The following is a 12873-nucleotide window of genomic DNA, read 5'->3' on the forward strand; positions in this document are numbered from 1 at the left end:
TTAAGTATTAACTTTCCAATGTATTGTCCTACAATAATGTCTATATAACTTAGGACAATGATATTTTGACAATATTTTTTTGACAACATTTTAACACTGTCTACGTGTCATTCTGTGATTGGTCCAAAATTATTCCACAATCAATAATAATAATTATAAACACCAATATAGACCAATCACAGAATGACATGTAGACAGTGTTGAAATATTATAAAAATATGTTGTAAAAGTATCATTATCCTATAACTTATTCCAATTCTATCAAATGAGCTGTAGAACTTCAATTATAACGTAATTAATCAAATATGTATTCATGTACGTAAAAGAAGTTTGTATGAATAATGATTATGTTTAAAAGATTTTAAATCGAATAAAAAGTCTAATTCCAATAATGACAACATTGTGAATCTTTGCATACATCATCTGCAAATACACGATCATTTAATATTCGTGTCAAACTACTTTTCTAACATTATTTCATTTTAGATATTTATTGAATTTTCTCCTAAGACAATGTATATGACATATAACAATATGTTAGATCACTTCAACAAGAACACGTGTAAGATATCTGTATCTAATATTTGTATAATAATATTTATAACAAATTTATGAACTCCTATATGCATACATGTGTTTATTTTTTTATAACAAAAAATAGTGAAATTATCATTATAACTATACAATTAAATATAAATAATTTTTACAATTTTACTGTAAATATTTTATAGGTAATCTTTTATTTGAAAAAATGGTCAAGTTAAAAAAACACCATTAAAAAATGGTTAAATCTAATAAACAATCACTTAAATAATAAAATTAATAAAATAAATATGTTAATTTATTTATTTTATTTAAAAGTGAAATTGAAAAATAAATATAGATATAACAAACTCACACATTTACCAATATATATATATATATATATTTTTTTTTTTTTTTTCACGATTTGTAGAAAAAATGACCAAACTTGATTGTGAGGCATTAGTTTAGGTGTTGTATATCTGATATCTATTGTTTTCTTCTCTTAGTTCATGATTTTTCTTAGAATTTATCTTCCTTCTAAGTCTATTGTACCATGAAGCCTATGAAGAAACCAACAAAAGTTGGCTAATGATTTGATGCATACCGTGCTTGATAACTTGCTGAAAATTAGGTTTTCCATATGTTGGCCATTCTTTCACTTTTGGTCTTTTGGTATACCACATGAAAGTGTACCCTTGCATCCAAGACCATGCAAGTTTCGCACCCAAGTGCAAAACATTCTTAAATTAAAACCATCTAATTGTGATGAGCGTATTAGATTAACACCCATTAGCCACTGTTCAATTACTCAATCATAAGCATCAATTTTGACCATCAAAATCGTGCAAAAGTAAGTATTTGAGGAATCAAAACCCTCTAATCCACGTCAGCTAAAATACCATGATCAATCGGTCCAAAATAATTTATTATCAGCTTATAAATAAATAAATAAACAAATGAATAATTTCAATCATTGTTGCCATTGACTTTAATAATCAAGGTCATGATATCTAATTCGAAAAGAACTGGTGTTTCTTTTGATGATGAGGAAAGGAGCTTTTCACCAAACACTGCCGTGATATGAAAAGGTGACCACGTGTCTGACATACAAGGTGCCACGTCAAGATACGAATAAGGACTTAGGACCGCAGGTTTGTAGAGAATCTGAACACTTATACAGTAATCAATAAAGAGAGGGTCAACAGGGAGAAATGGCACGTCGCAGTAAATAAATAAAAAAAGAAGGGCAGGAGAGGGAGCTGAAAATGGAATACTTAGAACAACAGGGACGCTTGAAGGAGAGAGAGGCAAAAGACAAAATGGCCCATCCAAACAAAGCCTTATTCTCTCTCTTTTTAAAAGACACCTTGTGGTTTTCTTTACACTTTGCTCGGTCTTGCTCTCTCACCCTGCGTCTTCCCTATCGTTCGTGCGCTTCTCGAACAATCTCCTCTTACCGATCTCACCACTGTAAGCTATGGACTTCCAATCCGTCTCCCTAATTTTTCGATCCAATTTTATAATCAATTATTGTATAGATCCCTAATGCATTTGCGGATTATGTTTTGCTATTGATTTCCCGGATCATTGCTATTGTCCATCAATTTGTTATCTCTCTGCTGTTTTTTAATTTTTAAATTCATAATTTGTCTTTGTCTTTGGCTCTGGGATTTTTTCGGATTTCGATTTTGTTAGCTTTGAACAATTGTGATTAGGTCTTCAATTGCCAATTATTCCCTTTCTGCCTGTGTAATTTTATGCTCCGTATTAGTGTTTGGTTGATGTGAGGTTTCTCAGTTGTGTACTTCAATCTACTTATTTATTTTATTTGGATTTATGTATAAGGATTAAAACTGTGTTTTATGGTTGTAGTTCACTTTCCTTTTGCCATCGTTATTTGTATTTCGAACTTTTCATATTATCAAATGCTTCACTCTTTTTATGATATCTATTTTTTCATAGTATCTTAAAGTGATTGTGTAACAGTGCTAAGCGACGTTATTATGTTGTTGCGTCAAGGGGTCTATGATAACTTGCACCATCATAGTTTTTGTTGAGTTCCTGAGGCAAAATAGTATTTATTTTACCGAAAGTAGGCTTTTCTGCGTTTTTTTAACCACAACTCGGAAGATTTCTGGTTCAAGTTTGATCTACATTGTTTACAATATCCTAGTGTTTGTTTGACTGTTGACAAGACTTGCGTTTCTCAGTTTGCTGAATTTTTATCCAGGGCAATCATGAGTGACGAAGGAGAAAGGACTTGTCCTCTCTGTGCGGAAGAGATGGATTTGACAGATCAGCAGTTGAAACCATGCAAATGTGGTTATGAGGTTAGATTCTATTACTATTATTTTTGTCATTAGACAATAATCTGTAGATTTTTATATAATATCCTGTGTTCATTAGAAGAATGATTTAATTTCGACTATATATTTTACTCTCTGTTCATCTTTTTACACTTGGCATTCTTCAGTGTTATGTTATTGTTCTTCTCCTCCTGTAGACTCTATATATTGTTGCATTTTATTCAGCTTGTAATTCTGCCAGATGGCATTGGTTACTGATTTGAGTACACCATTTGTTGCTGATTATTGCTTATTGACTAAATACTGTGGGTTGCTCTCTAACTATTACTGTATCAATGATTTTTTCTGTTTAGAATAAAGTGCCACTCATCTTTTGTATACCAACATGTATTTAAGATACTGGTTCCATAGTTTACTTTGATTCTGTTTGAAATTTTTATATCTGACCGTAATGATGAATAATGTCTTTTAATCTACTCTTGACCGTAGATATGTGTCTGGTGTTGGCATCACATACTGGATATGGCTGAAAAGGATGCCACAGAGGGACGATGCCCTGCATGTCGTTCTGCATATGATAAGGAAAAGATTGTTGGGATGGCTGCAAACTGTGAGAGGTTATTCTGTTAACAGTATATCCTTGTAGGCTTGAAATGTTGTACTGCTTTCTTAAGCCCTTTTTTCCCTTTTTGTTAAGCATGCGCGCATTTGCATAACCATTCCAACACTCTGAATAAGCTATCTCTTTAATATTATGCAATATACAATATGTCCCTGTTATCTTTCGTCTTTATGATCAAACAAAAGAAAATACCAGTTATAAGAATTTTGTTTCACAAATTTCTGCCTTACTAAGAAACTTGTTTAAGGTACCAAACTTGGTCATTTTGTTGAGTTTCTCTTGATAATTAATTCTTTACTTAGATTGGTGTCTGAAGTTCATATGGAAAAAAAGATGAAGAACCAGAAAGCAAAGTCTAAATCATCTGAAGCACGGAAGCAGCTCAGTAGTGTGCGAGTGATTCAGCGGAACCTTGTTTACATAGTGGGCTTGCCTCTCAATCTGGCTGATGAAGATGTAAAATTTTTCCTCATGTTTATAATGCTTGTTATCTTGTGTATCTTTTTTCCTTTTTGGCCACCTTCCCCTAACGTTGTCAATTTTACTTATTTTATGTGTGAGTTTACTAATATTTTATCAATGTGCAGCTTCTCCAGCAGCGAGAATATTTTGGTCAGTATGGGAAGGTCTTAAAAGTCTCCATGTCTCGTACAGCCTCTGGTGTTGTTCAGCAGTTTCCAAACAGTACATGCAGTGTGTAAGTTTGTGCTGTCCTCAACTTTGTAGCTTAGCTTTTTTTCCTTAGTGGTACTGTTCTGGATTATTAGTAGCAGCGGTGGTGACTGCCATAGTGGCACAGAACAGAATGACTCATGGATAATCCTAAATGTTTGTAGTGGAGCACTTTGCTGTAGTGGTCCATAGTGGCCACTACTCTATTAGGAGTCATATTCCTTGTTTCAACCTCTTTAAGATTCACCAGAACGTAATGGTCTTCACAAGTTTGACATTAAAAACCTCATTTAGAGATCTGAAACCACTTTAACAGTGCATCACACACGTGTCTGTAAGTTCTTGTACTCATACTTAATAGTGTGTGATTAATTAGATGCCCGCCTGGTCTCCTCATTTATGCAGCAGGTCTACCTGTCTTATATCCATCTGACTAGCCTCACTCTGTTCTCTGGCACCATCTCCAGTCATTTCTATTGTTTTCCAATACCTTCCTGTATTTCCAGCTTTATATGTTCTCTTGAACCATCTTTGACATTATGTTCCTTTTTTGTTTACTCAGTTCTCTCTCACTGTTCCCTGTTCTCTCTTACAGTTTGGTTGCTGTAACGTTCTCTCTCACAGATCATTCAAGATTTCATCTCTGTTCTCTATTAGCAGCAGCATATGAATGACTCTCATTTTTGGCGATTTTTTATTTACTTATTTTTTATCTCTTTGATAGCCATTTTGGGGTTGGCTGCTCTGTGTTGATTTATAGGATTGATACTATGGTACTCTTTGTTCTCTTTATTTTGTGTTATTGCTAATTTGCTATTGACTTCCTCTGGTTGCATGTATTTGTGATCTATTTTTATTTTCCTTTTTTTAATAATATAAATTTTTAAAATACTATGATTATTGATTAAATGATTTTTGAAGCTTTTCATTGCAATGATTTCCTTTTCTGTAGTTGTCACTCCTCAATACGCTATTCCACCATAGCTTTTTGGAGGGTGACCACTATGCACCCCTTTCTGCCATAATCTGCCTTGTTATTATGTTTTAACTGGCCAGCTTCTCATATTGATTTCTATGGTAAATGCTAGGTAGACCTTTTACGTTTTCTGGTTTCTTGTCATTCAGACTAACTGGATGATATTGGTATATGCATTTTTTTTCTTTCTCTTTTTGATATTTCTCTTTTGTTAGTACTGGATGGAAGGAAATGACCAGCAAAAGGACTGCACCAAAGCAATTTCTTTTCTTGGAAATGAAATAGAAAAGCCAATTTACCCTTTTTGGAAATGGCCTTTTACCTTCTAAGCGCATGCTTTAATTCAAAGAAGACCAAAATAGGATTTATGGCTTTCACCGCCTCCATGATATTCCCTGTTACATCTGCTTGCTTACCTTTATAAACGAAAATATAGCAGTTCCTGAAAGATTTTTTGCCCCCAGATATATTACTTATTCAAAGGAAGAAGAAGCAATTCGATGCATTAAAAATGTACATGGATTCGTTTTGGAGGGTAGACCTTTAAGGTACCTACATTTGGATTTATTGAAGCTATTCATGTATGGATGACTTGCTTTTGATAGTCTAATTTGCTGTATGTTTTTGTTTTGTACATTTGCAGGGCTTGCTTTGGAACCACTAAATATTGTCATGCATGGCTCAGAAACATGGTATGAAATTTACTAATTCCTCAGATTTTAACTTTTACGGTTGATTGATGATTAAGCTTGACTGGAGTTAGATGTTCATGAACAGCCTTGTAGCAATCCGGATTGTCTATATCTGCATGAGATTGGCTCTCAAGAGGATAGTTTCACTAAAGATGAAATAATTTCAGCATACACTAGGTACTTTTTTTTCTTGGATGGATTTTAAAGCAAGGCTTATTATGAGTGTGTTGAAAGATAGAATCTATTGTTTATACGATCCCATCATGATTGGATGAAGTAAAGGATAGTACTTTACCCTTTGCTTAAGCATGTGTATAAATAATATCATGTTGACTCATTTAAATGTTTATAAATCTTACTGCCCAACACTCCTAGAAAATCAAGGAGGTAATGAATCATAAAACCAATCCTTGAATTAATTGAAACTACACCTATAGCATCTCTTATTTCAGTGGCCATTGGCAAGCTTTTTATTTTTGCGGTAAATTAAAAGCTTCGTGTATTTTTTATATTGATTCATAAGGGATTCACTTAGCAGTTGATACAAACCCGGCCATCCATTTTTTTTTCTCTGTTCTATATTTCCTTTTTACCTTTTGCTATCAAAATCAAATGACCTTGTTCAAAGGGTTGAATCTGTTAATAGGACTCATTGAATTCTAGATTGCTCTGAATGTATTACGTTACATATAAAGGTTTCATTTACTTTTTGACATTATAATTCAGCCTGTGCTTTGCACAGGATAAATATCCTTTTACAATTATTATTCATTATAAATAAATAGATATTTTAAATTTGTAAATAGTATTATAATTAAAAATCATAATATATATATATATATATATATATATATATATATATATTTAAAATCTAACTTATGGTTTGGAGTTATAATAAATATTTGACGATATATGATTATTTTTAAATTGGCATTGTTAGGTAGTTAAGAAAATTAAGTAAACTTCAAAATGTAAACAGTTTAGTTTGAAACAATTGAGAGTTTTTTTTTTGGCTTGTTGCCGATGTGAAATGCACCTCCCAAAGTGAGAAGAGTGTTGAGAATTTTGTATTATGAGAGTTAGCGCTTGGAACTCGAAGTTATAAATATAGCAGTAGCTGTAGATGAATTCAAATATGGGCATCACAATTCGTGAGTCAAATTAGATTTCCTAGTTTGTCTTTGTTTGCAAACTATATCTGCTTGCGAATTGCATCTAGTGCTTTTCATACAATGGTTTAGTCACCTGCTCTCTTGTTTTGAAGAAGTCGTGTTCAACAAATTACTGGTGCTGCAAACTACATGCAACGTCGAACTGGTGATGTGTTGCCACCTCCATTGGATGATTGCACAGATACTTCATCAGGGAAACCAACTGTGAACAATGCGGCAAGTGTAGGGTTTTCTTCATGCTTTCTTTAATTCTTGCTTTGTTATATGACCTCATTTTTTTGGGTGTGTATCTTTATTTTTGAGCTAATTTGATATTTAGTTCCTTTTCCTCCTGTTTACTATAGGTTCTAACTTTCTGTTTTTTATCATGGGGCAGACCACTGTTAGCATTGTTAAGGGTTCACCTCCTAATGGGAGTTCTGGGAGACCTATATCTCTTTCTTCTGCTGCATGGTAATGCATATTTTCTAGTATTCCGCAGTGAAGGTTAAAATAATTTAAATTTATAATTTAAAAATTTCAACTAATGTGTTTGCTAGGGGTACGCGGGCTACAAATTGTCAGCCAGCTGCTGGTGGTTTATTATGTGTAAATGGATTGTCCAAGCCTAAACCTGATACAATCAACAACACACTCCCCTTTTTGTCTGCTGTTACTGGCACAATTGAGGCTTCCTTAAATAGTGATGTGACAAAGAGACCACTGTCAAGTGATGGGAGTCATAGTATGACTACCGGGGTAAAAGATGAATTATTGAAACCTGTTAAACAATATAGTAGCATGGATGACAATTTTAGAGCTGGTGAAAGAACTTTAGCTTCTGATGTTCATCTTTCACCTGTGAAAATGAACAATCGGTTGTCTTCTGTACCATTGCCCAAAGATGGTGATAGAGGCAGTTGTACTGCTATGAATGCACCAAATTGTATCAACATCACTGGACAGTCATGCAGCTTTGGTCCTGAGGAAGCAAATATTTCTACCAGTGAAGAGATTGAGAATTTGTCTTGTAATTTGTCTTCTATTCACATTGATGGAAATTCCACAAATGACCACTACAGTCAACCCAAACCTATCAGCTCATGTGATAACATGTCGGTTAAACCTATGCAATCTCAAGAATCACAGTATAATTCTGACAAATATAGAGATGTCATGATTACAAATGCTGACACTAAAGCTACTACCTTAGATAATGAGGTTCGTAATGTAAAGGAACAGTGTGATTTATCATTGGTTTCTCAATCTCAAGTACTATCGGTTAATACTGAAATGGAAGATGACGTAACAACTTTTGATAATCAAAGACTTAAGGATCCAGAAGTTGTTTCTTCATATCTGCCAAAGTCAGCCAGTTTTCGTCATGTCCCAAATCATTCTCATCCACATATCCTGCAGCATGGTGAATCATGCAATGTATTAAATGCTGGTTCTTTAGATGCCAATTATAAAGTTGGGGATGACTCACTATTACATGCAAATAACATATTATGCAACGGATATTCTGAGAAATCAATGAGCTCTAGTTCTTATGGTTTCTTCTATGATGAAAGGAATGAACAACATATTGGAAGTTTATTTAGTGAAACGGTTAGTATTGGAAGTGATGTCATGGACAAGGGTGAGAATAGTATAATTTCAAATATTTTGTCCATGAAGTTTGACGCCTGGGGTGACTCAGTAACATCACCTCAGAGTTTGGTGAAGTTGTTGGGTGACACCGCCACCGCCGACAAGCAGAATGGCTCACTAAAAAAAAGTAGTTCTTGGAAAATTCAATGTAACAATCAGTCCAGATTTTCTTTTGCAAGGCAGGAGGAATCCAAAATCCAAGCCAATGTACATCCATCTTCGGGTGCCATCCAACAATATCCAAGCAAGGGCTCACTCGTACATGATTTTGTGGAAAGAGACTTTTCTTTGGACAAGCTGGGTATCACAAATGGCTTCCCCTCCAATAACCTCGAAGAATCTGGAAATCTTGGCAGTGGTCAATTTTTTCCTTCAAACAATAAGCTTTCTGGTAGGTATTGATAGCTTACTTAAACTGGATACCCTAGGTTTTATAATAACACTTATCATTAGTTCTTTTGCTGTTCGGTCATTGCCATATCTTTTATTGTGCCATTATTGTTTGTAGATTCTTGTTGAGTAAACTGTATATTTCAAAAAACATCTTACTTTTGATGGGATTTTCCAGAACTAACCAGAAGCATTCATCACAAAAAGTTTCAATATTATACTCGTGTGTACATTAAAAGAATTGAGTTTTCATTACGGTTGGTAGAATAAACGATTTATTATAATGTTCCCTTGTATTGCCGTTGCTTAAGTATACTTATATCACCCGAAACCTCCCTGCAGGTCAACTGGTCAGGTATAGTTGATTTTTGTTTGCTAATTTTGATTGAGTTATGTAACCAAGTTTAAAGTGCAGTGACTGCTTTTATTATCTTATCTTTTTTTTATAGATATGTAATGACATTCCTTTATCGTATTCTTCAGCTGTTCCAAGAGCACAAATTTCAGCACCACCAGGATTTTCTGTACCAAACAGGGCACCACCTCCTGGTTTCTCTTCTCTTGAGAGAACAGGGCATGCTTTTGACTCCGTTTCTGGTTAGTTCTTGTTTTGTTCTACTTTAACATGTCTTTCTAGATATTTTGGTTTAATATCATTGTTATCCCTTTGACAGGGAATTTGTTGCGTGACCCTTCTTTCTTACTGAGAAATTCATATCAAACACCTTCAAATGGAAATATCGGTGGTCCAGGAGACATTGAATTTATGGATCCTGCTATTTTGGCAGTTGGTAAAGGGAGAATTCAAGGTGCACGAAATAGCCCATTGCTGGACATGCGGTCCAATTACCCTGAACAGTTAAATTATTTGGAAAATGAGGCTAGAGTTCAATTATTGATGCAAAGATCTCTATCACCACAGCAAAACCATCGATTTTCTGATATTGGGAATTCCTTTTCACAGTTTGGTGATTCATATGGCATCTCTTCTAGGTTAAATCAATCACAAGTCAGTAATCTGGCTCCATTTCCTCAGTTGTCTCTTCAGCAGTCTAGAAATGCAGTCTTGTCAAATGGTCAATTGGATGGATGGAATGAAGTGCAGAGTGGAAATAGTTTGGGTGTGGCCGAGCTTTTGAGAAATGAAAGACTTGGATTTAACAAGTTTTATAGAGGATATGATGAAACAAAATATCGGATGCCAAATTCTAGGGATCTGTACAACAGAACATTTGGGATTTGAAATTTATTGGGCATATTGACCATGGTAAAGCAAAGTCAGAATTAGAAAAACAGAATTTTTCTGCATTGCCGAAGGTGATGAGGCAGGATCATGACATAAACTGTCTATTGGGCTTCCACACGATTAAACTATGGAGAAGTGCGGTTATAGCTGCAGCTGGTAATCATTTAAACCCAAGCTTACCCTTTTCTTAGTTTTTTTGGTTTAATTCTTCATTTTAAACTTCCTCTTACGCCAGTTTTGTACATTATAAAAAGGTGCTAAACTACTTCTCCTTTAAAACTAGATTTGAAAATATTCTCATTTTGGTAATGAAATTTTAAGTAAACTTTTCCATGAACCTTAATAAGGGGAACCAAAAAAAATTCTCCATAAATTAAAATTAATTTGTGAAGTTAGAAAAACTGTTTAGGGAGAAGTTGATATGAGAAAACTTCTATGGATAAAACATAATTTATCTTTTAAACAAACTTATTTCATTTTTTCCATATTTTCTTCCCATATAAGTATTTATCTCATCGTGTATGAGTGACTTTGCTGTTCAGTTTTTGAAATGTACAATACTCAATATTCTTCTCTTTTTCTGTGTAGTTCTTGATTTGTGGAAGCAAAGCTGGGTTGAGATTAAGAAATCAATCATGGATCGGAATGTGATATATTTGGCAGGTAGACCTTAGTTAAGTGTTTTCTCTCTTGGTACAGAGCTTGGAAACCTGTTGATTGACTATCAAATAATCTCTCGTATATTTATGTAATTTTTTTCTTTCTCCGATATTGTGGATATATATAGAGGTTTGATGAGAATAATTCAATGGAAACAATTTTGGCAGTGGCTTTTTGTCTTGGTGTGGTGTTTGAATTTTTTTATGTTTGGTATGAAACCCTTTTTAATTTAAAAAATCCCTTATATGTGTAATACTGACTGTTGCTTTTTTCTGTGCATAATTTTTGTAATGGCATTTTATTACTTTGTATATATATACATAACAAAACAGTGCAAGAGTTTGGTGTTTTCAGCTATATATACACATGAATTGCCTTCGCTAATTACCTTGTTTTGTTTTGTTTATCTGGTATCTTGCTGTCTTTTGATCTTGTAACTGGTTATCAGGCTATATAACGGCATGGCTGGAATGTGACATGCCATTGATGAATAACTTTTTACATGCTTCTGTTAATGCAAGTCAGGGTTTTTACTTTTTGTTTCTACTGTGTACTTTTACGTGAGTATAGCAATATATATTTTCTGAAGGCTTGATTTTGGGTGATTAACGTGTTAGGTTGTATTTGTTTGAACGTTTGTTTACTTTTACAGACTAGTACAAACTCACGGATCGAGGGACGAGTATATTTCTTACAAAGTTTTTGGTTCGTTTATTTAAATAAGCCATTTCACTTTCTCGGGCATAGATTACACTGAGTTGCAATAATAATGTTAGGATATTGTGTTATTGGTGTGAAATAATAAAATCATGTTCTGGAGTAATTGAATGGGTCTTCGGAGGCAGTGGCAACTCTTATATTTAGTGATACCCCATTGATCCAAAATACTCCAAGCTACAATGTTTGCTGGAAACAATTGCTCCGCCCGCATTTTCGTTTTTGTGAAGAATTACAACATTTGTTTTTGAGAACTAAGTTAATTACCCTGTGTAATTCCTACTTGAGTATGAGATCGCGGTATTCTGTGTAGATGTACCTGAAAGGGTATTTCTTCCCATACCTCATTATTTTCTTCTTCCACCTCATTTTTTTTTTAGAATAAGTATTCTGGAATGAATGGAAGTTCAGAGAAAAAAATAGCGTGGTTGAAGTTGGAGCCTGCCTGAAAATATGAAGTCTTCAGATATATATTTCACTAGTTCTGAGAAATGGTAGAGGGTATCAATGTTATTGAAAATTAGAAATGGTAAAGGACATCAATGTCTATTGTAATTACGACTCAGGGTTACTGGAAGTGCCGAGTATTCTTAGCATCTGTAATGCTCTGACAAAGATCTACTGGCATGTGTTGTTTAGCTGTGACTTTGTCAGAGGGTCGATTGTGGCAAATGCTAGGAAATGGAAAAGAGAATCCGTTGTTTTTTAGAAGCGTAATGTTACGTAGTCTGCATGATAGAGCTAGACTTGCTAGAAAATTAACTATTTACGGTAGTGATTATTGAACGAATAAAGCGGTAAGGATCAATCACCTATTGGTGAACATGATGGTCACATTCTGCCAGAAGTTCTTGTCCTCCAGCTACTTTCTTGTGTAAATAGAAATAATTTGTTCACGTGAACAATGTAGCTTCCTGCTGCTTCTATGATCTGGCATTAAAATGCTAGTAGTAATTTATCTGTACATTATTTGTTTATTGGCAGTCGGAAATATAAGCTAAATAAATTATGTTTTCAATATGCAAGTGATTTTTCAATTGCTGACCAACTTCAGTGCGAAGCGATGAATGGAAATTTGAAATATTTGCTATTCATGAAAAAAATTGCATTGAAGATTATGCATATTATACTATAGATTTACCAATTTGATTGTAAAAAGTTATAGTCAGCTACTTGAAAATTGTTGTAATTGTTTAAGAGGAAATCAAAGGAAATTTAAATTGACATTTCTTATCCGTGGTTTGTAAGAATTATAAGAATTGT

The 12873-nt window shown here is 33.9% G+C and overlaps 1 protein-coding gene across 6 annotated transcripts; it reads left to right on the forward strand.

The window, feature by feature from the left end:
* The first annotated feature begins 1860 nt into the window (after nt 1–1860).
* LOC124830799 (uncharacterized) lies at nt 1861–12628 on the forward strand. Of its 6 annotated transcripts, none has more exons than XM_088092589.1 (15): nt 1861–1995; nt 2756–2855; nt 3321–3448; nt 3756–3909; nt 4041–4150; nt 5566–5649; nt 5745–5793; nt 5879–5970; nt 7058–7187; nt 7342–7418; nt 7505–8988; nt 9471–9584; nt 9662–10389; nt 10822–10896; nt 11991–12628. In XM_088092589.1, exons 2-13 carry the CDS (start codon nt 2763–2765, stop codon nt 10228–10230), a joined length of 3084 nt encoding a protein of 1027 aa, XP_087948715.1. In that variant the 5' UTR covers nt 1861–1995; nt 2756–2762; the 3' UTR covers nt 10231–10389; nt 10822–10896; nt 11991–12628. The 6 variants fall into 6 exon arrangements, with proteins under 6 accessions (XP_087948715.1, XP_087948714.1, XP_047160577.1 ...); XM_088092588.1 differs by lacking the exon at nt 11991–12628 and adding an exon at nt 11546–11922; XM_047304621.2 differs by lacking the exon at nt 11991–12628 and having other exon boundaries at nt 10822–11059.
* The last annotated feature ends 245 nt before the right edge of the window (nt 12629–12873 follow it).

This window comes from Vigna umbellata, chromosome 6 (genome assembly GCF_029865625.1).
Source record: "Vigna umbellata cultivar VRB3 chromosome 6, Vumbellata_1.0, whole genome shotgun sequence".
Classification (NCBI taxonomy): Eukaryota; Viridiplantae; Streptophyta; class Magnoliopsida; order Fabales; family Fabaceae; genus Vigna; species Vigna umbellata.

What these genes read in the sequence shown, in the direction of transcription:
- LOC124830799 (XM_088092589.1), top strand. Translation starts at nt 2,763, where the DNA reads ATGAGTGACGAAGGAGAAAGGACTTGTCCTCTCTGTGCGGAAGAGATG. An exon ending in TTGGAGGGTAGACCTTTAAG is followed by an intron (nt 5,650 to 5,744) that starts GTACCTACATTT and finishes GTACATTTGCAG; the next exon opens with GGCTTGCTTTGGAACCACTA. An exon ending in TGCTTTTGACTCCGTTTCTG is followed by an intron (nt 9,585 to 9,661) that starts GTTAGTTCTTGT and finishes TCCCTTTGACAG; the next exon opens with GGAATTTGTTGCGTGACCCT.